Here is a 23,870-nt window from a genome sequence, read left to right as displayed (position 1 = left end):
TGTGTGCCACACCTTAAGGTGTGTGTGTTGGGGGGACACACACAGCAGTTTTGGAATAGACAGTCAGAAGCAGAAAGATTAAGTAGTGGGTACAGGCTTATTCCTCTTTCAGGAATTTCTTTCTAAATGGAGATCTGTCGCCCATTAGGAACACATGCTGCTTGCCTGTACTGCTATACTTGTAAATAAGCAGATGCTTTCAAATAAACTATAAATCTCCAGTGCTCACCCTCTAAAACACAGGCATTACTGTCCCTCGTCGTCTTATTACTTGGGGAAGGTGGGAAACATGCAACACTAGTTTATTCTCCATGGAAAGCAGCTGATTATGTGCAAGTCACTTGAATGTAGAGGAGAATAGTAGCATCCAAAGTAACGTCTTGCTGGCTTTGGCTTTAAAATATCTGTTTCAGAATTGAACTGTTTGCAGAGGCAGACATGAGACACAAAGTATGCATTAATTTTTAATAGATGTTGTGATCCTGAAGTGTATACCTCCAACTCCAGATTTTCAGAATCTGTTATCTCTTAGCTTGGGTAACAATACAGTTAGTAGCTGTATCATTTGACTAGTTTAAATGGCTACTGGGGTGGGAAGCACCAACGCAGAGGTCATGCACGATTTTCCACGTATAAATTAGCATTCATATGGAGAGCTCTAGATGCTACAGCACAATCTAAGCAGCTGAATAGTACAGGAAGCCTGTGCTGAATGCTGCCTGGCACTCCGTGGGTTAACCATAGGTGGGAAGGGAACCAGGAAGAAGGTGCCACCTGCCAAGGGACGGCCACAGTTAGGTGGGGCAAGTCCTTGTTCAGACAGCAGAGAGAAATGAGTGGGAGCTCCAAGGCAGAGCCAGCCCCTGGGTGACTCATCCCACCCCAGTACACCTGCCAGGCCAGGCCGGGAAAGCTTCACAAGATCACTTCAGAAGTAAGTTAATGCCCCCCCCTCCTTTTGTCTGGGCTTGCATGCATGTGTGTGTGCTCAGCGGCTGCCTACAGGTGCCAGCAGCAGCCCCTCTGTGTGCCTTGTTCTCTTTCTCTTCCTTCCTGATCATTGCCTTCTGGTAAGAGGAAAGGGCAATTGAATCAGCCAGGTGCTTTCCTGTCCTCCTTTCTTTCTAGCTGTTTCTTCTAGCACGTTGTGCTTTAAACCTGTTTCTCTCACTAACTGTGCCGTTACCTACCATATTCCTTTTGTCGGAACTTCTTATCTTCCCACACCCTAATAAAACATGTAATCGCCTCTGGCCACAGAATTAGCAAAACACTATTGAGGTTAAAAACATGTTTCGGAGGATTGTCTACATCTGACTGTAGAGAGGATGTTCCTCTATCCTTGCAAGAGAGACCAGCAATCGCATGAGTCAGAAGACCGGAAGATCTGCAGGCAGGCACAAAATCCCTTTGAGGCAGGAACTTATGGTGGGATTAACTTTCCAGTGCCAGGACTGATTGTGATAAAACTGCCTTGGTTTCCTTAGTACAGATAACTCAGTAACATTAAGTGCCCCTCACTTCCCTAAGCAGTGAGATGTTCCAGGGGAACACTACAGGATTTAGTTTCCTATGGGTGGGAGAGCTCTGGACTTAGGGTGTCTGTATAATATTTGCTTGGTTTCCCAATATACAAGGACAGAATAAGTAGAGCTTTATCTTCAGCTAATCTACAGTATATTCTACCCATTCCAACTGCAAAACTGCTGTTTCTCGCACACTTATCTGCCAGGCACTTCTCTTGGATCCATGTTGTTCTCGTACTATCTGCCAAGCAATTGTCTGCTGAAGCTGAATTTGCCTTTTTTAGAAATACAGGTGAAACTTGAAAAATTAGAATATCGTGCAAAAGTTCATTAATTTCAGTAATGCAAATTAAAAGGTGAAACTGATATATGAGATAGACGCATTACATGCAAAGCGAGATAAGTCAAGCCTTAATTTGTTATAATTGTGATGATCATGGCGTACAGCTCATGAGAACCCCAAATCCACAATCCCAGAAAATTAGAATATTGTGAAAAGGTTCAACAGTCTAGGCTCCAGGTGTCCCACTCCAATCAGCTAATCAATCCATAACACCTGCAAAGGGTTCCTGAGCCTTTAAATGGTCTCTCAGTCTGGTTCATTAGGAATCACAATCATGGGAAAGACTGCTGACTTGACAGTTGTGCAGAAAACCATCATTGACACCCTCCATAAGGAGGGAAAGCCTCAAAAGGTAATTGCAAAAGAAGTTGGATGTTCCCAAAGTGCTGTATCAAAACACATTAATAGAAAGTTATGTGGAAGGGGAAAGTGTGGAAGAAAAAGGTGCACAAGCAGCAGGGATGACCGCAGCCTGGAGAGGATTGTCAGGAAAAGGCCATTCAAAAGTGTTGGGGACTTTCACAAGGAGTGGACTGAGGCTGGAGTTAGTGCATCAAGAACCACCACACACAGACGGATCCTGGACATGGGCTTCAAATGTCATATTCCTCTTGTCAAGCCACTCCTGAACAACAAACAACGTCAGAAGCGTCTTACCTGGGCTCTAGAAAAAAAGAACTGGTCTGTTGCTCAGTGGTCCAAAGTCCTCTTTTCTGATGAGAGCAACTTTTGCATCTCATTTGGAAACCAAGGACCCAGAGTCTGGAGGAAGAATGGAGAGGCACACAATGCAAGATGCTTGAAGTCCAGTGTGAAGTTTCCACAGTCTGTGTTGATTTGGGGAGCCATGTCATCTGCTGGTGTTGGTCCACTGTGCTTCATTAAGTCCAGGGTCAACGCAGCTGTCTATCAGGAGATTTTGGAGCACTTCATGCTTCCTTCCGCGGACGAGCTGTATGGGGATGCTGACTTCATTTTCCAGCAGGACTTGACACCTGCCCACACTGCCAAAAGTACCAAAACCTGGTTCAATGACCATGGGATTACTGTGCTTGATTGGCCAGCAAACTCGCCTGACCTGAACCCCATAGAGAATCTATGGGGCATTGCCAAGAGAAGGATGAGAGACATGAGACCAAACAATGCAGAAGAGCTGAAGGCCGCTATTGAAGCATCCTGGTCTTCCATAACACCTCAGCAGTGCCACAGGCTGATAGCATCCATGCCACGCCGCATTGAGGCAGTAATTGCTGCAAAAGGGGCCCAAACCAAGTACTGAATACATATGCATGCTTATACTTTTCAGAGGTCCGATATTGTTCTATTTACAATCCTTGTTTTATTAGTTTCATGTAAAATTCTAATTTTCTGGGATTGTGGATTTGGGGTTCTCATGAGCTGTATGCCATGATCATCACAATTATAACAAATTAAGGCTTGACTTATCTCGCTTTGCATGTAATGCGTCTATCTCATATATCAGTTTCACCTTTTAATTTGCATTACTGAAATTAATGAACTTTTGCACGATATTCTAATTTTTTGAGTTTCACCTGTAACTATATCTGAAATACAGAGCACCTGTGATGCCTTCTCCCAGGAAACCCTTTGTGCCACCCTAAAAAATGTCCCTGAGGCCTGCAGAACCTTCAGGGACATATTTTCAAGTGGCCCGGAAAGGGGAGGGCATCTCCCCACTTCTTCTTGGGAAAGGGGAGGGTATCTCGCCACTGCACCAGTTAGTTGGGAAGTTCTGTTAGGCTGCTCTCTCACTGCACGTGTGCATCCTTGCTCTGTATGTCATCCACTATCAAGAACACTTAAGATTATTTTGTGTTTGATGCCTGGTTTCCACCAGAAATCAGTTTAGGCAAAACCATAGGGATAGGCCAAATTCCAGTCCCAGACAGGAGTCTTGAGGGGAAAAGCCCAAGATTATGTCGGCCGTGTGTGTGCTTTCGTGACTCTTGCTTTCATTTTCACCAGCTTGGGGATCAGCTTGTTGACTTACACATTCTATTGTATATCCGCAGTGCACAAGCCTCCATTCTCTAAAGACAGCTATCTTGTTTTTTATGTATTAGACCAGCGTGTTGCAGAGCAATTTAAATCTGAGAGAGTTCAAAGGATATTTGTGAACAAAGTTAACTGGTTCACAATTTACATTGTAGGGTTCCATAACTTATGCTTGGTTTGTGGTATGTGTTTGCTTACTACATGGCTGATACCCCATTGGGGAGAACAGAGGGATGGGAGGTCATGCTGTACTGCTTGAGTTCTCCTTTAAGCTACAACCACCCACCACCCTCAAAAAGAACAAAAATTGCAGGATTTGGAATTTGGGGGGGCATTGCTGGAGACCAAGGCACTCTGCTTATTTCTGCTTCCCCCGTCCCCCATTTTGTCTTGTGATTTTCAGCACATTTCAGTGTGCTTAGGAACCTAACCGCCCTGCCCCGCCCCCCAGGGTTAAGGTGTCTTTACCTGCAGTTTTATTATCCGTGGAAACAGGCAGGAACGGAACCCCCACAAATAAAGAGGGCCTCCTTTAAATATATAAAATATAGGTATAAAATATAGCCTTTATAGCTATAAAATATAAGTATAAAATATAGCCTGGTTGTTTTATTGTTGTCATCTAGTAGCTATGTTGGGTTGTCTTCCACCAAAAAAGTGGGCTATAAGGTTCTAAAATAAGAAATAAGCTAAAATTTAAAAACCAGCATTGTAGGGCTTTTTATTTGCTTTATCTTATCAGGAAACAGACAAACAAATCAACTTCTTGGTTTTTGCATTATGCAGACTTTAATTTGCTTTAATAGTAAAGTTCCATGTTATCTACTTCAAATCAAAGGTAGGTGCCTCTTAAATTCTCTCTTTCTTTCTTTACCGCCTGGATGAAAATTTGCAGGCATCTTTGTATATGCAACCAATCCAAATGTTAAGCCTGTGGGACAAGAGCAGAACTCGATACTATTAATGGAATGGCATGCAAACCATGTGTTAGACAATGTTTGCTGAAGTGCTAATGTGTTTGCCTCTTCTGCTTAGGAAAAATCACCAATACTGTCTTCTCTCAAAGGATTCCTGGGCTCTACCCACACTGAACTTGCATATTAATTTGTGGATTAGCTGCAATGGATCGCTACAGGTACTTCATCTTCAACCAAAAGAGTATGGTTGTACTGGGGCTCCTCCAAATAACTTGTGCTACAATTTGTACAGTTTCTGGACTGATGGATGGTGCTTTCAGAAGAGAATCAGCACTGAGTAAATCGAGGATACCCATCTGGGCTGGAGTGGTAAGCTCTGCAAATTAACCATTTCTTTTCAATTTGGATGTAAAATTGACATTAGATAGAATGTAAAATGAGGTATATTTCTGTACAGAAATTTCTGTTTATTTCTGTAAATTTCTGTACAGAATCAAGAGCACTTTCAGGGTGCACAATGATCATATGATCTGTGATCATAACTACTGTGATCTATGAATTATGATCATAAGCAGGGAGACAACATTCAGCCACTGTCATCCTTCTGCTGTGAATCATAACTATGGTCATAAGTATGGTCATGATCATACTGGGGGACAACATTCAGCCAGTGACTCTTTTCTTCCCACCCCTTCAAAATGGTGGTTTGTTTCTTTTTGAGTCAGACCATTGGTCCATCTAACTCAGCACGTGTGGAGAAAGGCCCATAAGGGACTGGAGACGAGGGTGTGCAGTCATTTGGGAGGGAGGAGGGGAGCTGGAAGGAGCTCGCCTTTGCCGCCCTACTGCACAGCAGCATTGCTTTAAAGGTAAAAGGGGGAACTTTCTCCTTGCCCAACCACCACCCTCCCCACTGCAGCCACTGCAGTCCCATCCTGCCGCACAGCGGCATTTTAAAGTAAAAGGGGGAACTTTCCCCTCGCCACCCACCTTCCCGCAACCGCTGCTGTGGGGCCTTCACTGCACCCATCCTGCTGCACAGCAGTAGTTTTTAGAAGAAAAAAAGGGGACCTTCTCCTCACCACCCCTACCCTCACTGCCGTGGTGGAAGTGGCAAATCCTTGGCCACCTACGGGTGGCAAAAGGCTTAATCCACCCCTGGTGCCCAGCAGTAACACATGCTGTTAGGCTAGAGGAGGAAGGAAGAAAAATAAACCAACGATTGTGGCTTTGCTACTGCAAAAAAAGAAAAAGTGTGTGTATGTGTTGAGGGGGCATGGGGCAGTGTTCCTCAGGATGAAAAACATTGAACAACTTTGGTCAAGGATCAGGAGACTGTATTAGGTGAGTCCTTTGTCAGTTGCACCGATTTGTTTCCAAGCCCAGTTCAAGGTGCTGGGTTGGGTCATTAAAACCAAAGGGTCAGAGTATCCCAGGAATGGGATTTTTTTTAAAAAAGAAAGAAAGAGCACTTGTGTATTAAAAAGATGGGATATAAATAGATATAATAAACTCAGTTTCGCACACACACCCTTCTGTTTTTCAGATTATGGGTGTTCCTGGAGTGATGGCCTTATTTTCTTCTCAAAAGAAGAATCCAATTCTGGTATGTTTCTGCTATTCTGGGGGGTTGTTTAGGGAATTTTTTAAAATCCCACCATCAGCTTTGTATTAGCAATAGAATGGCATTCTGCTGGGTCCCATTTGACTCCCACACTGCACTATTTCAGCCACCATGTTGAGGCATGGCTTTTTTTCGTCGGCCTTTGGAGATGGCTAGGTTGTGCTATGGGACACTGCTGTTGTTCGGGGTGGGAGGTTACTTTAAGCTGGCTGACTGGTGGGCTTCATATTCTGTTGCACTGCCTAATTATCTTGGAGGGGGGTTGTTTCAGTGTTTTGCAATTCTGATTGGTTTTTATTATTGCCTATTTTATTATTGCCTATAGTTAAGAAAGGTGAGGTATAAATATTTACACATAAGTCAAATACGTTCTTCTCAATAGATGTAATTTAATGTGTTTAGATTGTTCACTTACCCTACCCTAAAGGTGGGTTACAGTTAAGGCGGTTCGAGCCATACGCCCAAAACATTCAAATGTACAATGTGTTACAGCATTTATAATATTCTGGAGCAAAAAGGCTTATAAAACCACAATGTACTAAAGGTCCTAACTGGAGATGGGTCTGTAGCTCTGTGGTAAAGCATCTACTTTGTGTGCAGGTCACAGGTTCACTCCCCGGGACCTCCAGGTAGGGATGGGAAGGACTCCTGCCTGAAACCTTGGAGAAACAGCTGTCAGTCAGTGTAGACAATCCTGAGCTAGATGAACTGATGGTCTGACATAGGCAGCTTACTATGTTCCTATGAAAAACTGATATCGCTAATATAGGTATATATAGTTGATATAAGCTAGTTGGCTGACCTGGACTCTGCTGGGGAAAGGCAGATATGGCATCTGATCACCATCAGCTAGATGGACCAGATAGGCAATGTTGTTGTGTATGTAGCATTGCTTTCCTGGATGGGTCCTTTGCTCCCTTGGAAATGAAAACTGGTTGCTCCCCTTGCAATGCTTTGTTGCACTCATCCTCTCCCCATGAATCTGGCCTAGGACACTGTTTTCCCAGAACACTGGAAAGTGTTGTTGTCTGCCTGGCCTCTCTGCCTCCTTGATAACTATGCTGTTGTTGATTGTCCACATCCATAGATCCTGATTCTGAGTGATGTTCTGAGTTTTGCAATGCATTATTCCTAGCATTCCAATTACTTTTACATAAACCCATCCATATAAATTGAAGTTGCTTCCAAGTTGGGAGTCGGCTTAAAGCAGCAAACATATCTTAAATACACAGGTGACGTTAAGTGTCAATGTACACACGTACATTGATAGTCATGTCTGTACTTAGTTTTGGCTAGATCAAGCCTGCACATGATTGTATTATAACAATAAATCTCATCTTCTGTTGGTCTTCCTTCTGGAAAATAAAATCACTGCAAGGTACAAAGGTGATGTTCAAAATGGGTATTTATTTGCACTGCTGAGAGTTCAGCAGACTGATTTCCTGAAGTTGTATCTTGCTTCTCTATCCTTTGTCTTTGTACAGGTGAATGCACTGATCATTGCCTCTGTATTTTCCTGTTTCACCACTCTAATTGTAATCGTCTATGCTTCTCTAACATTGGAGTACGGTGAAAAATACAAGAGTTTCAGTGATGTGCCCTTTCATCATCCAGTCCTAGTAAGTATCAAACATTGTGACAGATGTGTCCTAACCTGTTCCTGCCCTTTTGTAAACATATGCACACTATTTAGGAAACTTTAATTTTAGCTTGTATGCCATTGGTTCAACACCTTCCTACCAATGGCTATATTCCCTTGTATTGTGTACAATGCATTCCCACGTATAACCATGTATAACTACATATAAGCTATGCTGCCAGGTAGTACTGAACAGGTTATGCATGTTTGTTTCACTGCTAATCACATATTATATTGGATCTAAATGCAACTGCACCAAGGGAGATCTGCACATGGTCGCACATTCTATGCAGGTAGGCTGTGTATAGATGAGCATCCAGTGCACAGCTGTATCACAACAGCTGGAAGCAACACAGCATTAACAGAGCATTCAGTTTCATACTGTGTTGTGAATGAGGTTCTGCTATCATTCATACTCCAATGTAGACTCATTTCCAGCTGTTTTCTTGGACTACCTTTGTATTATCACACACAATCATGTCTGGATTAGCGCCAATATATTTGGCTCTTATGGCGTGTGTTTTTCAAAAAGAGACACTGCTCCTTTCAATTATCTTGCTGCTTTTCCTAGGTGATGCTAAGAACACCTTTTTGTATGGAACACATAATTTAATCTGGAAATTAAATATGGAATGCATCATTTAATCCGGAACACCTTGTGAGGGGCCAAATAAATGACACAGCATTGTTAGTTTTTTTCATAGTTACAGCAGGACATTTTGGCCATGTTTTCAATGCATTGTTCTCCATAGCAGTAATTTTGCAAAGTACTTGCTTAGTTCTCTCTCAGAAAAACTGAGATATTATAAATAAATAAAATGTGATATATTATAAATGCTTCTCTGAGAGAGGACAGGATGCCTCCTTGTCTTAAGGATGCAATCATTAGACTTTTTCTGAAGAAGCCTGCATTTGATCCTGCATTGGATCCCTCAGAGTTAGCAACTATAGGCCTGTCTCCAATCTTCTGTGGCTGGGCAAGGTGATTGAGAGGGTGATGACCTCTCAGCTCCAGGCAAGTGTTTTAAGTGATTTGCCCTTGGAGTAAACTGATTATCTAGATCCATTTCAAACTGGCTTTCAGGCGACTGCCTTGGTCGGCCTGATGGATGATCTCCAGTTAGGAAATGACAGAGGAAGTGTGACTCTGTTGGTCCTTTTGGATCTCTTGGCAGCTTTCAACACTATCAATGCCTGCAGTTAAAAGTTAAAACATTACAACAGTTTAAAATTGTAAAACATTTTAAAATGATGCTAAAACTGTTAAAACAATATTTAATTAAAAGCCTGGGTGAAAAGGTGCATCTTTAAAGACTTAAACAGTTATCAGTATGCTGATGCCACCCAAATCTATTTCTCCATACCATCTTCACCAGGAGAAAGCGTAACCGCCCTAAATGCCTAGATGGAGGCAGTCATAGGCTGGATGAGGGATAACAAATAGAGACTGAATCCAGATAAAACTTATTGTGCAGGGTCAGAACTTGGAAAAGTATTTTGATCTGCTGGTTCTGGATGGGGTCACACTTCCCCAGAAGGAACAAGTATGCAGTCTAGGAGTGCTTCTGGATCCAAACTTCTCCTTTGTGTCCTAGGTTGAGGCAGTGGCCAAAGGTGCTTTCTATTACCTTTGGATATGCCAGCTCAGCTGAATACTTTATTTCGTCCATTTCTTGAGATAAATGACCTCAGAACAGTGGTACATATGCTGGTAACCTCCAGACTTGACTACTGCAATGTGCTCTACATGGGGCTGCTTTGGTACATAGTCTGGAAACTGCAGTTGGTATAGAATGTGGCAGCCAGGTTGGTCTCTGGGTCATCTCAGAGAGACCATATTATTCCTATATCACAAGAGCTACACTGGCTGCTGATAAGTTTCTGGGCAAAATACAAGGTGCTGGTTATAACCTATAAGGCCCTAAATAGCTTAAGCCCTGGGTATTTAAGAGAACTTCTTCTCTGCCATGAACCCCACCGCCCATTGAGATCATCAGGAGAGGTTTGTCTGCAGTTGCCACCGGCTTGTCTGGTGGCTACTCAGGGATGGGCCTTCTCTGTTGCTGCCCTGAGGCTTTGGAATGTGCTCCCTGCTGAAATAAGAGCCTCCCCATCTCTGATAACTTTTAAGAAGGTAGTTAAGACACATTTGTTCACCTAGGCTTCTAATTAGACACAGTTTTTAACATTGTGTTAAATTTTAAATTGTTTTATTGTTTCAATGTGGTTTTAATTTGTACAGTTTTATAAACCACCCAGAGACATACCTTTTGGGTGGTATATAAATATGTTAAATAAAATAATAATAATAATTTTAAAAACCAGCAGACTGGTACATAATCATTTGTAAAGTTTTGTGTGATTGGCTGTGTGATGGTTGCTATATCCAGTAAGTTTATCTTCAGTAGTCCTCTCCTATAATATTGGCTGCCTTTGATAGCAGAGGAATGCTATAGACCTGGACAACAGAGAAAGTCCAAATATTTTTAAAATAAAAAGGATTTATTGTTTCACAAACAAAAGTGTTTCTTTCCAAGACACACAGTCAGTTGCATTTTACTATTCTTCAGTCTGAGTCCCTTTCTCCCAGCTTCTTTCTTTACAGTTAGCTTTCTACTGATGCTACAGTACACCTTCTGACATCTATAGAACCCCTCCAGTCAATCTAAATACCTGGCAACAGTTGCCATGCTTAAGTCCATAACCCCCACCTCCACCCCCACCAAACAACATATAAGCACACAAACAGTTCTTATAACCTGCCAGTTCTTCACAGGCTGTCATTCAAAAGAGTAACAGGTAACATTACATAATGGTGAAGATTTTGGATCTTTTAAACAAGAAACCTAAGAATGTGTTACATTGGCCTTGGCTAATCCACAAATACATTTTCTATGTTTGTGTTGCAGGTTTTTGTGCTTGATAAATTCATAGAAGGAACCAACATCACAATTTTGATTGCATCGATTGTGAGTGTTTTTATTGTGCTGGTTATTGCTTACGTGAGTTGTCGAAGTCTACCTTGCTGTTCATGCTACGACAGTGAAACTGGACTTGTAAGTACCTACATAATCATTAAGCAGCATGTGCTGTCTTGTAGGAGGGGAGAAAAATCTCATTTCGGGGGTGGGGAGGGTAACCTTGATTATGAAGTTGTCCTATTTCTTTCCCACGCCAAATGAGTCTGCCAAAAATGCTTTCTTCCTGCTCGCTGTTTAGACCTCCAAAATCCTATGTTGACTGTTCAAAGAGAATATGAGGCCATGCATATAACCAAATGAGTGGGCAGGCACATGAGCAATTTTGCTCTCTTGGCTCTGCTGCTCAGACACACAATCAGTGCTGTGACAAGTGGCAGAGCAGGGCGCAAGAGGAGGAAGTCCTCCGGCATCTCTCAGTGCCCTGCGCCAAGAGCACATTGCATTGAGGGATCCTCCCTCCGCTGGGCACCCTTGCTGCCTGGCTCTGTGTGTGGGTCTGCCTGCAGCCTGCACACGCATACAACCTTGAACCTGGGGTTAAGGCCAGGCTCACACCCTTAAACCCAGGTTAAAGCTTGGGGTAAATTCCCGGGTTTCATGCCAAGGCAGCATGGGATCAAGCTCGATTCTGGCAGTACACACAGACAGCTGAGCCCATGCTGGGCTTCCCAAGCCTGAGCTTGGCTGTCCATGTTAATAACACACACCCTCTCTGTGTATCTGGGTTTATGATGTTAGGCAGGTTGTTTAATAGATTAATGAATCAGTGGTGTGCTCAGTGTAGTTTACTGCGCTAAGGTTTCAGATGACAAAGATCCCATATAAATTCTGATATGTGATACGCCCTGAGCCATTTTTGGAAGGGCGGTATAGAAATAGAATTAATTAATTAATTAATTAATTATTTAATTAATTAATAATAATAATAATAATTTCTCATGCTCTTATTCTTAGGAACAGCTACAGTTTAATGATGACCAGCTACAAACTGCAGAATTAGTTTGCATATCAGATGGTACGTAGCTTCTCCCTTTTGATTTTAATATTAATGTTTAGAGTTACAAGTTAATTTATGTTGTTCTTACTGATATCATGAATGGGTACGGGAGATTTTTAGGCTTGGATGCAAATGACTATTAATGCTTTCCATTCTAGGGCAAACAGATACAATTTTTAACTCACCAGTAAGACTTGCAGATCTCAATGAGGAAACAGACGATGAAATAACCAAACCTCCTCCATACATCAGACTTATTTAAAAAAAACCACCACCAAAAAATAGCCCAGGATACTATAAAATTTCAGGCTATAATTGAAAATATATACACTTCTTGAAGAGCTCTCTGAAAAAATACTGAATGATGAGAAGATCCAGTAAGTTTCAAGGCAGGCAACCTATTTTCTGTATCAGCAATATACCTCATTCCACCTCATGTTTTAACAGCCCCACAATGTTATGTAAGAACCATGATCTATAGCAGATTTATAATAGTCTATAATAGACCTCACTTGATCTGTATGAAGAGGCAGATGTCGATCTGTGGCTCCCTTTGCTGTACAAGGAATTGTGCACAGACCAGATGTAGAGAGTTCATTACGACAATTGATTTTGCAACAGCACAGAAAGCTACTGGAAAGGGGAAAGAGTACTGTGAATATCAGCCCATACACTTCATCCCTCATCCTGTGTCATGTTGATTTGCATGCATGTGCCTTTCTTATATAACATTATTAGCACATGATTTCGAGAGATACAGACATATGATTCTCATGTGTTATAAAAAAGGGAACTAGAAAGGCATGCCTTTCTTCTTTTCAAATGACTTGCATCCCAATTTTCAATATAAAAATAAAGGTTATTTGTTTTAAAAAGCTGACCATGCATATTATTATCATAAATAAGAGCCATCTTATTTATTTATCTGTGTAAACTGCTCTAAGCCATTTTTTGAAGGGCGGTATAGAAACCAACCAACCAAATTATTCCATTCTGTTCGCATTACGAGCCTTGGGCCTGGTTGCAGGGAGCCACTTCCGCAAAAACATCACGTGAGCAGAAGGGCAGCACCCCTGGCCCCCGACCAGGAATTGTCAAGTGCCATCCTCTTGTCCAACTACCAAGAAACTCACTTGTAGCTTGCTCCTGCCCAGGTGGGCATTGTTTTCTACAGCTGTAAAAAAACCCAAGAACATTATGAAGACAGCTAAACAGAATCATGACTATAGCTTGATGTCGTTATGCAGTGTGCATCAATCCAACTGTGAATACTGTGGATTTCAAACAAATTTCACCTGTTTGCTAGGTACTGTGAATACCTAGCAAACAAATGAAATCTGTCAATTCTGTAGAACAAAAAGCTCCCAAAGCAGCTACTTTTCTTGATTGTGCACACCCAAGAATAGCTATAGCTTAAGGTATTGCTGTAGGCCCCCACAAATCAATTGGCGGGCATCCAAAGCAGCCAAATACAGGCACTCAAGAGCACCCACACAGAGCTAGTCCCAGGGCTGCTCCACGTTCTCCCAATGGTCCAGAGCAGGGTTTCTTAACCTTGGGCCCCTAGATGTGGTTGGCCTACAACTCCCATCATCCCCAAACATGGCCTTTGTGGCTATGGATGATGGGAGTTACAGTCGAACAATATCTGGGGGCCCAAGGTTAAGAAACCCTGGTCCAGAGCATAAGTGCAAATATTTTTTGGAGCTCATAATGCTCCAAACTGCTCTACTAAAGAGGAACATTTAGCTGATGGTTAAGTGACAGGTTTCGCTCCACTTCTGTATTTGCGTTGCATGCATCTGCCTGCAGTACTCCTTGAACTGGGGTAAAAATCCATGCTTATATTGCAAAGTCCTGATGGCTGAAAATAATTCTCTTTCACCATGATTCTGGAACTAGGCACAAAGAAACAGAGCTGCATTTTTTCTCAGAATTTTGGGAAGACCAGAAAACAGTGTTTCTGACATAGTTTAGATACCGGCCATAGCACGAGTCTCATCCAAAATCCTGATGAAGTGTGTGCTCTTGAGGGAGAGCAGGATGCAGTGGGAGCCCTCAGGCAACTCCCCCTTTCCTGCATCCACACTTGTGCCAAACTTCTGCAAGATCAAGAACGCATCTTTGACACGCAGTGGCATGCTTTTGATCTCGCCGAGTCCTTTTGGTGCTCAAACAGCACTCGCAAGTCTAATGGCTCTTGCACAGGCAGTTGTGTGAAGGCTCTTGTCATGCCATGTCAGTCCTTCTAAGTGTATGTGCTTCATTTGGTCAGCACGTCTCTGCAGACTGTATTTGGTTTCCTTCTATACATATTCACATCTAGAAGATTCTGAAATAGAGCTGGCAGAAAACAAGAGAACTTTGGGAGGCTTCTAGACAGGGCTAGGAATTGAGGGGTTAATGAGGCACTTAACCTTAGTACCAACTTCCAGAAAAGCCCTCATTACCACTATGTTGTTTTCACCCAGCCCCAAAGGTCATTCACAGTACACAGTCAATGGCTGACATAAAGAACAAGGGAGTATTGGTGTAGCGGGCGGAGCAGGCTAACAGCACTTCTCAATAAATTGCACTGAGGCACATCATCATCATTATTATTAATTTATTCAATTTCTATACTGCCCTTCCAAAAATGGCTCAGGGCGGTTTACACAGAGAAATAATAAATAAATATAATAGATCCCTGTCCCCGAAGGGCTCACAATCTAAAAGAAACATAAGATAGACCCCAGCAACTGTCGCTGGAAGTACTGTGCTGGGGGTGGACAGGGCCAGTTACTCTCCCCCTGCTAAATAAAGAGAATCACCACATTAAAAGGTGCCTCTTTGCCAAGTTAGCAGGGGCAATGTTTGATAATTTCTCCTTTTCCAGAAGCTGCACAGCCCTTGGTGAAAGGGAGGGCATCAAACATCAGCCCTTTCCCTGTGTAGTTCCTTGGAAGTGCTGTTAGCCTGCTCCTCTCACTGCAGTCAGTATTCAATATGGCAGCCAGTATTCTTAATCTTCATGATAATGTCTATGTTCTCTAAGAGGCTTCATTGAGAGCCCTCAAAATTATTGTTGGGCCAATGTAAGTACTGAGAATGAGCAGATCATCAAACACCCCTTTACTTATTGTAACAGGCAGTCCAAAATCAAGGAAACATGTAGACAACAGCAGTGTTTATTAGCATTTCTTCATTTAAGACAGCGGCACATATTTGTGGTTATTTTAACAAAGACATTAAAACATCCTTCATTTTGCTTTGGCATAGTGAACACAAGCAGAGTGAACTAACAATGGGTTTAGTAGGTAAACCATTATTAAATTGGGAAGCATTTTTCATTAACAACTTTATGTACGGGACAACATTATCATATGATAACTGGTGCTGACAGCATTACATAGCTGAATGTTATTTTGTCATTCTGCATGACAGAATAATTATATACCAAAAGCAGTTGCTTAAGAAGCTGCATAGTAACCATTTCATAAGTTCTCACTATCGGCAGCTAGCAAAATCTTGCACCTGTACAATTTATTTATTTGTCATTCTCCATCCACTGCACAAACAAAATCCTGCATTTTTGTGCTTCCTTTAAGAACTCCACTAATGCTAGAAATTTACAGACATACATTAATACTAGTTTTGCATTTTAATGAATCCTTTACCTAAATGGATCATGAATATGAAGGCTTGTATCCAAAGAAGCATATGAGCATTTAAACTTGCCAAAAAAAAAAAAAAAAAAAAAAGCCTCCCTCCCTTCTTTCCCACAGTAGTCTCTTGCAGCCCCACAAAAGTCTCTCTTGAGCCATCTCCCTCTGGAAAGGGATAGGAGAAGACTCAGAAGAATTCCAGAAAATCAGGTGGAGAGCCCTTGCATGAGCTCTGCTCTTTTTCTTCTCCTCCCCCCAGCGCTCTCTGCCCTATCCCAAGGGAAGCTGTCTTCTGCAAGTATGTATTCTTGCTTTTTGGGGGTACAAACCATAGTAAACAGGCAAATCCTCTAAAGAGGAGGGTAAACAACATTTGAAAATAATATACATTTAAAGAACATTCCCTTAATAAAATAGTTAAAGACACTTGGCATTAAGAAGTTGATTTTTCCTGGAAGGTCTGTAAACCAAAAGTAAGGTTTAGAACAGATAAAAGTTCCCTTTTTCAAGTGTTTTATAAAAACCAAATAAGAACATTCTGTCACAGTTGCTGCAGTAAGCAACACAACCATTTATCTAAAAATCCTTAACAAGATCCACTCATGTTTAGCCCACTATGCAAGTAGATCATGCTCCCAGAATTTTACTCAAAGGTGAAATCAATATTTTCATCACAGAAAAAAGCTAGTATTCTATGCTTCACTATTGTAATTTCCAACAGAATAATGCCTCTTCCTATTATATGGCAATACATTTAACTTCTAATTATCCTAATCTGTCTGAAGACAGTTATATTAATTTAAAGGATAAACGCTTAAGAAGACACTCATATTTACTATTTCAACAGCAGCATACAGTGAACATTGTGTAAGCAAACCACACTGAACACTTTTAAGTGTTAATACAGAATACGGATAGGCTCAGTTTTATTTGAACAAAACCTATGGAATAAAGTAAGCCACAGAACCCAAGTCCAGCAAGTCATAGACTTGAGTTCCAAGACTTACTTGTCCTTTTTATGTAACCAAACAGACCACATATAACCAACATGCAAAACCCAGTACAAATGTGAAACATCCATTCCATAAAGCAAGGAAGATTGCAATACTCATTAATTATCTTAGCCCTCATTGTTAAATACCAAACCTTGTGCAATTCACTTAGACTTGTAAGATTTAGTCAGCCTCATTAATTGATTAACAATCTTTATTTAAAAGATGGCTGTTTAAATCTGGTCAGATTTAAAACATATTTCTAATGGAAGCACATACAAAAGCTGCAGATGGCAGGCACTATGTTAGAACAGACATTCCCGCTTTTATCACACAGAAAAGAATGCCGTGAAGATGGTGTCATGATCTAAACAAAGGAAGTATCATTTCCCCGCAGAAATTTTGAATGTGCAAATTTATGCAGATTTTGTCTATTTCAGCTGAACAATTAAAATGTTTATCATTAACTAGGATTTATTTAATCAGTAACAACCACTGAGAATTTACATGAAACTTAGAGCTCTATTTGTGCAAGATCACAAATGTTGATCTTAACTTGCTGACAGCTTAATGCTGAAAGTCCACACACCCTTGGCACCTTCTGTATGAGCAGCACAGTTCTCCCAGGGGTGGGAAGCAGGTGATGGGTGAGGGCAAAGCCTTTATTTGCATCCTTAAATGATGGACAGGCATTTATACAGACAGAAGGCTGGCCATACAAAAACATCAAGCCATATTCTCAAATCCTTATAATGGATCAGGTATTCTATGAACCAAGCGACACAGCACATTAAGTGCATCATTCGAGAAAACAGGCTTTAAAAAAAATCTAAGTAAAGAAGAGGAATAATCTAGATCAGGACCCTGATGTGAGAGGAATTATCTTGATCTGGATTTAGGCTCCTGTGATCCACATCACAAACCCTATCTGGATCAGCTCTCCTCCCACATGGGGTGTGGGGGGGAATGTTAGCTTTAATGTCGCACTTAACATAACATATTGTAAATATTTCTGAACAGTCTTCAACTATTAACAGAAACTTATGGAGAGCAGATGTCTTTTGTTCATGTTTTTGTTCATGTCTTTTGTTCATGTATTTCCCCCCCTGATATTATCCAATGATATAGGCTGTCCCCTCCATACAGGGGGACCTTGATATGCAGCTGTTCCAGGCTGCAGCCGTGGATATGGAAATCGCAAATTTCGAGTTAAGGAAGCCTACGGGATTGTGGGGGCAGTGCTCCCTCTAATTTTTTCCCCATCTCTGTGCAGATTGAGTTTTGTTCTGGGCGGCAGTATCAAACCACTGTGTGAGCATATGCATTCAGAGTGGGGCCTTCCTAATTCAACCTGAATGGGATCTAAAATTAACTGAGTGGACATCAGAATACTTGAGAGTGCGCGCACGTACACACACTTTTGAGGGAACAGTCCGTGGGGGTTAGATTCCCAGTCGGCCAAATATTGGCTAATTTCACCGGGGGTGGGGGGAGCTTCTTACCTCGCTCTGGAAATCAGCATCGTCACCCCCCGCCCTTTCCCCAAAAGATGGGAGACATTTTGTGGCACCGTCAAAGAAAACGGTGACTGGAAATTATCTGGAGATTTCTGGCCATCTCTGACCCACAGATGCACAAAGTCGGCATGGGGTTTTTTTCGGGGGTGGGTGGGTGGGTTGGGTTCTGCATATGCCAAGGTCAGGTGTCTTTCCCCCCCAACCACAGATCTGCAGATATGGAATCCGCGGATAACAAGGTCCACCTGTATTTCAAAAGCTAAGGCACATAAGCAAAGTTTTCTTACATACAACAGACCCTGAACTTCAGGACTTCCTGCATCAGGCTGAAATTGTATTTTAAAGCAATAGAACACAGCAAATCAACCAAGTCACACAGTTAAGCAGCATTTGTTCTTTCAGTTTTGTTTACATAATAGTTTACATTTGTAATTCACTGAATCTTTTTAGCAGGATTAACTTTGCAATCCTAAATTATTTTAATGGAAAGTTAGCTTCATAAATTTGAATCCTGATCCTGAATAAGTTTTAGGGGATGAGGCCATAGCTCAGTAGTAGAGCATATTTTCCCATGCAGGCTGCAGGTTCTATCTCTGATATCTCCAAGTAGGGTGAAACTCTGGAGAGCTACTGTCATTCACTGTAGGCGATACTAAGCTAATACCACCAATGGCTGTATTCAGGATAAGGCATGTGTCTGGAATGAAGTCTTATGTTTTGAGTTAGAATGCATGATGAACAGAAAGTTGTGACCACTGTTAATACTGCAAACCTACCACTGTTATATTATATCATCATGGTAAGAGAACTCACAATATAGATTAGAGGTTAGTTACCTGGCCATTTTTCACACAAGAGGGTTTACCGTGAGTTTACTGAGAGACTTTACTGCGAGTTTGAAGTTGCCTCCCACTTCCAAAAAGACACAAAAAGTGGATTGTTTTTTTACTCGGGGAAAAAAAAATCAGGTTCTGCTCCAATGCATAATAAAAACCCCCGAAGTGTGTGTGAAGTGCCCCCTTAAAGCTGAATATGTGAATGCACACCTTCCACTCCGAAGGAGATGCGAGCTAAAAGCCCTGTGTGAAAAACACCCTGGTCATATCCTTATCTTTAAATGCTCCAAAGGGAAGAACCACAGTTCTGCAGAAGAGCATCTGTTTTACATCCAGAAGATTCCTGGCATCTCCAGGTACAGCTGAGAAACACCCATCTGAAACCCTGAAGAGCTGCTGCCAGTTAGAGTTCACAATACTGAGCTGGACTGGCCAATCGTCTGACTCGGTATAAAGACGCTTCCTATGCAATAAGTAGTGAGATGTCCACCTTTCCCTTCACCCTCCCTCCTGCTTTAGCAAGGACTTCAGTTTTGACCCATCGTAGGCAGAGGGCCCAGTGAAGCAAGAGGGGGCAAGGGGTTATGGCTACGTTCTCTCTTGCTGCCTCAGAGCAATAACAGGTATAGGCACAATCTCTAAAATAAAATGTGGCAACCTTACTGACAGTTCCCATCACCATAGCCATGCTATTTCTGAGTGAATATTCCAGTCCAATATAGCTAAAATGTTCCAATAGTGTTTCCAGTGTTCCATTAGACTCACATGATTCCCTGCTGTCTTGCAAGAAAAGACAATGTACAGTACTTAACAATAACAATACCAGAATGATTCCAGTTTTTCCAATGTCATCTGTCTCTAGCTCTTTCACATACAAAAAGATGAGTCTAAAGCTATTAAACACTATGAAAACTCATCTTTCAGCATGGAGAAAATTCTGCATGTGAATCATAATTTACTTCCATAATTTGTTAATCTAGATTAAAGTAAGAGTTGAATGCAGGAGGTGTCCAAACACTAGCACTTGATTAAAATGTGCAATTAAAAATGTATGTTTCACAAACCATTCACCAGCCACCTAAGATTATCACTTCCTATCATTCTTCTTTGGGCTTCTACAGAACCACGGATTGTTCAACTAAAGGCATCAGTGAATTGACCTACCGTACATACATTGTCTTCTTTTAGTGGAAAAACAATGCCAAAACTAAACGACCTTAATGGGACCAGATGCCAACCTTCCCTTGAAAACCTAGTTTCCAGAGATACAAAGTGCAAAGACAAGAATAGAAAACATCTAAGAATGAGAACATATATAAAGTGCCAAACAGTTCCAACAGAGTTCCTACTCAATTGTGACATGACCAACAACCATATTCTTCAAGCACTTGCCAATAGGACAAAGTGAATATTGGAAAAAATAAAAATACTGTGAGCTAGCACCAACAACTCATGGCAGGTTTTCGTTCAGGTTCCAATTGAACCGTGTTATCAGGTGGCTGACTCAGCATGAGTGGCTTGTGACTCTTGAGTTTATGAGCCAGTGTCATAAATATGGCTTCAACATGATCATTGTCATTTGGATTTTTAGCAGATGTTTCAAACAGAGGCATGCTGTGAGTGTCAGCAAATTTCTGAGCCACATCTGTAGGCACCTGAATTGCACTTCTCAGATCACATTTATTTCCAACCAAAATCCGGGGTATATCATTGGTGAGTAAGTGTTGCTTGCACTCCTCGATCCACAGTGGCAAACTATGGAAACTGGCAATGTTTGTCATATCATATACAAATACGACAGCATGTACGTTCCTATAATAGTGCTGTACCATACTCTTCCTGAATCGCTCCTGTCCTGCTGTATCCCAGAGCTGGATCTATAGGGAGATAAGAGTGGGGCAGGGGGAGAGAGAAGTACTGATTTCATTCATGCTTAAATGACAACAAGACAGTCTCAGCTTTAACAAAACAGGTATTTTCTATAACCATAATGTCTCTTTATGAAGGCCTTTAAGAAAGATTGAACTAGAAGACCTCCATGATCCTTTCCAACTTTCAGGATTCTAAGGTTTCTGAAGATCAACAGATGGCTTGCAGCAAAACAATAGGCAATAAATAAATAGAGACAATTACATACTACAAGGAAGTTTCTCACTAAAGGTCTCTTTGAACATCTAGTATTTTTTCAAACACAGTTATATTACACAATGTCTTTCTTTCATTATAGGCCAGTAAGTTTGAACAAAGGAACAAGCATTTTGCAAGTAGCAATTTGATTTTAAGATCACCACACTTAAGTTGTGCCTTTAAAAGTGAAAGTTAACTGCACTGCATTTACAAGTAGAGCAAAATAAAGATGACAGGCCGCAACTCTATGCACACTTACCTGGGCATAAGCCCCAATTAACATAACTGGATTTACTTTTGAGTAAGCATTCACTGTGCTAGGAGCAAGACTGTGAGCATTTTAGGGACAGAAAACAACTTTCTCATACTTTTTGCTAGTGTAAAGTGCTTTGAGAACTTTTGGTAAAAAGCAGTATTTAAAAAATAACAGTAATCTAGCCTATATTTAAGTGCTTGGTATCAACTGGTTAGGCTTGGCCATACTTTAACAGCCATTTATATCCTTCATCAACCACCCAGAGACATTAGTTTTGGGTGGTATAGAAATGTTAATAAAATAAAATAAATAAATGTTAAAAGGAATAGGCAGGACCATAGGCAATCAGTGAGAAACGTTAGCCTGAATAACATGTTCCGCTAATTTCAATGATTAACTTAGTTTGGCTCCTAGTGGTTAGTGCTGGATTCAAAAGGGACATCTAGGTTCAACTCCCTGTTCAGCAATTAAGCTCAATGGGTGACTTTCCTTACACCACTCTGTTCTTTCTCTGCCTACCCTGCAGGGCTGTTGCAAAAGCCAAACAAACCTTGGAAAGGACACAAAAACACTACAAATGAACTCTCCTTTCACTATTGGGGGAGAAGTTTGCACCAGTCCCAACTGGTGTAGGGAATATGGCTGGGCCAGTAGGTGTAGTGGTTAGAGGGTTGGAATAGGATTGGGCAGAGGCACTCAAGAAGAGAGCTGATCTTGTGGTAGCAAGCATGATGTCCTCTTAGTTAAGTAGGGTCCACCCTGGTTGCATATGAATGGGAGTCTTGATGTGTGAGCACTGTAAGATATTCCCCTTGGGGGATGGAGCCCCTCTGGGAAGAGCAGAAGGTTTCAAGTTCCCTCCCTGGCATCTCCAAGACAGGGCTGGGAGGGAGACCATGGAGACACCGCAGCCAGTCTGTGTAGACAGTACTGAGTTAGATGGACCTATGGCCTGACTCAGTATATGGCAGATTCCTTGGACTCTGGGGCCGAAGTCCAGGACCTCCACAGCCCCTGGTGGTCCCCAAATCCTCTTTCGTCTGTCTCAGGTGGTGTGGTCGCACGATGGAGAATTATTATTATTTTTACATTTATATCCTGCTCTTCCTCCAAGGAGCCCAGAGCAGTGTACTACATACTTGAGTTTCTTCTCACAACAACCCTGTGAAGTAGGTTAGGCTGAGAGAGAAGTGACTGGCCCAGAGTCACCCAGCTAGTTTCATGGCTGAATGGGGATTTGAACTCAGGTCTCCCCGGTCCTAGTCCAGCACTCTAACCACTACACCACACTTGCTCTCTTATGACAATGCTTGATTTGCAGGGGAAGGTGGGGGCCTCCAAAGGCCTTCAGTCCAGGCTCCAAATTTACTTTTCCCTGGGACTGGGGAAACCCAAGTTCAAATCCCCATTCAGCTACGAAACTCATTGGGTGACTCTGGACCAGTCATTTCTCTCTCCGCCTACTCCATAGCCCTGTACACCGCTCGGTGCTCCTTGGAGAAAGAGCGTGCGGTATAAGTGTAAACAAACAAACAGACATTTGCCACTGAGCGCAGGCGACAGGGACATTCCCATTCCCTCTCCGGCTGGGCCTGCGTCGCACCTTAATCCGCTCTTCGTCTATGCTGACGGCGCGCTCGCGGAAATCTACTCCGATGGTGGCCTCGGTGCGCTCCGGGAAGCGGCCGGCGCAGAAGCGGTACGTGAGGCACGTTTTCCCCACGTTCGAGTCCCCGATGACGATAATCTTGAAGATGCGGGAGCGCGCTGGGGGCAGCGACGACGGGCCCGCGTAGCTGCTCGACAGGCTTAGCTCCAGCGACGACTCCAACGCGCTCGCCATTGCGGGGCCCTGGGCGGCTGCTGCGCCGGCTCCTCTTTCACCGGGGAATCAAGCTGTTCAGTCTGGGACGAGCGGAAGGATTCAGGGGGCGCCCGCGGCCTTAGACAGTGGACGTGCGCGAGCGGCCATTACCGGGCGGCGGGGCGGGGACTAGCTCTAGCACACTTACTTACACGCGCGGATAGGACCCTCCCTCTACCGTTGGGAGCCACGTAATTACCCCGCCCCTTTCCCGGCCAGGCCGAATCTGATAGGCGAAGAGGGTGACCTTAGGCCCGGAGAGCGACGTCACCTGCCGCTCGCCTCACAGGACGCGAAGGCGCGAACGTAAGGTGTCTCGCGAGAAGTGGGATGCTTTTGACCACCTCCCCGCGCTCAACCTACAGCTTGCGCGCCGACAACTTCAATAACAACGGAGCTTCCGTTGTTATTATTGAAGTTATCGCCGCGCAAGCTGCACGTTCTTGCGCATGTTTGAAGTGCTCGGTTTCCTCTCTTCAACGACTTGCCATTTCCTGCTGGAGTCTCGTTCTACCCCACAAACGCATTAGATTTTATTTGGCGCTTCGAAAATTATGGCCCCGCTGCAGCGGCGTTTAGGGTCCTTCTACT

General features: G+C 42.5%; 2 protein-coding genes across 4 annotated transcripts; one reads left to right on the top strand and one right to left on the bottom strand.

Moving 5' to 3' along the window:
* The first annotated feature begins 787 nt into the window (after positions 1-787).
* Positions 788-12,915, top strand: LOC128327734 (uncharacterized). 3 transcript variants are annotated; one of them, XM_053256925.1, is made up of 7 exons: positions 788-934; positions 4,921-5,171; positions 6,349-6,408; positions 7,911-8,045; positions 10,975-11,121; positions 12,001-12,061; positions 12,202-12,915. In XM_053256925.1, exons 2-7 carry the CDS (start codon positions 5,007-5,009, stop codon positions 12,303-12,305), a joined length of 672 nt encoding a protein of 223 aa, XP_053112900.1. In that variant the 5' UTR covers positions 788-934; positions 4,921-5,006; the 3' UTR covers positions 12,306-12,915. The 3 variants fall into 3 exon arrangements, with proteins under 3 accessions (XP_053112900.1, XP_053112899.1, XP_053112901.1); XM_053256924.1 differs by lacking the exon at positions 788-934 and having other exon boundaries at positions 4,651-5,171; XM_053256926.1 differs by lacking the exons at positions 788-934; positions 6,349-6,408 and having other exon boundaries at positions 4,651-5,171.
* Positions 12,916-15,194: 2,279 nt separating this feature from the next.
* On the bottom strand, positions 15,195-23,556 carry RAB33B (RAB33B, member RAS oncogene family). The gene is made up of 2 exons (XM_053256923.1): positions 23,019-23,556; positions 15,195-20,909 (listed from the first exon to the last, which is right to left on the bottom strand). Exons 1-2 carry the CDS (start codon positions 23,256-23,258, stop codon positions 20,469-20,471), a joined length of 681 nt encoding a protein of 226 aa, XP_053112898.1. The 5' UTR covers positions 23,259-23,556; the 3' UTR covers positions 15,195-20,468.
* Positions 23,557-23,870: the final 314 nt, after the last annotated feature.

This window comes from Hemicordylus capensis, chromosome 5 (assembly GCF_027244095.1).
Source record: "Hemicordylus capensis ecotype Gifberg chromosome 5, rHemCap1.1.pri, whole genome shotgun sequence".
NCBI lineage: Eukaryota > Metazoa > Chordata > Lepidosauria > Squamata > Cordylidae > Hemicordylus > Hemicordylus capensis.
This window is presented reverse-complemented; position numbering and strand designations above follow the sequence as displayed.

Excerpts from the sequence above, each read along its gene's own strand:
- LOC128327734 (XM_053256925.1), top strand. The coding sequence starts at position 5,007 with ATGGATCGCTACAGGTACTTCATCTTCAACCAAAAGAGTATGGTTGTA. Across the intron at positions 6,409-7,910 it reads AAAAGAAGAATCCAATTCTG|GTGAATGCACTGATCATTGC; the intron begins GTATGTTTCTGC and ends GTCTTTGTACAG. Across the intron at positions 11,122-12,000 it reads ACGACAGTGAAACTGGACTT|GAACAGCTACAGTTTAATGA; the intron begins GTAAGTACCTAC and ends TCTTATTCTTAG.
- RAB33B (XM_053256923.1), bottom strand. The coding sequence starts at position 23,258 with ATGGCGAGCGCGTTGGAGTCGTCGCTGGAGCTAAGCCTGTCGAGCAGC. Across the intron at positions 20,910-23,018 it reads TAGACGAAGAGCGGATTAAG|ATCCAGCTCTGGGATACAGC; the intron begins GTGCGACGCAGG and ends ATCTCCCTATAG.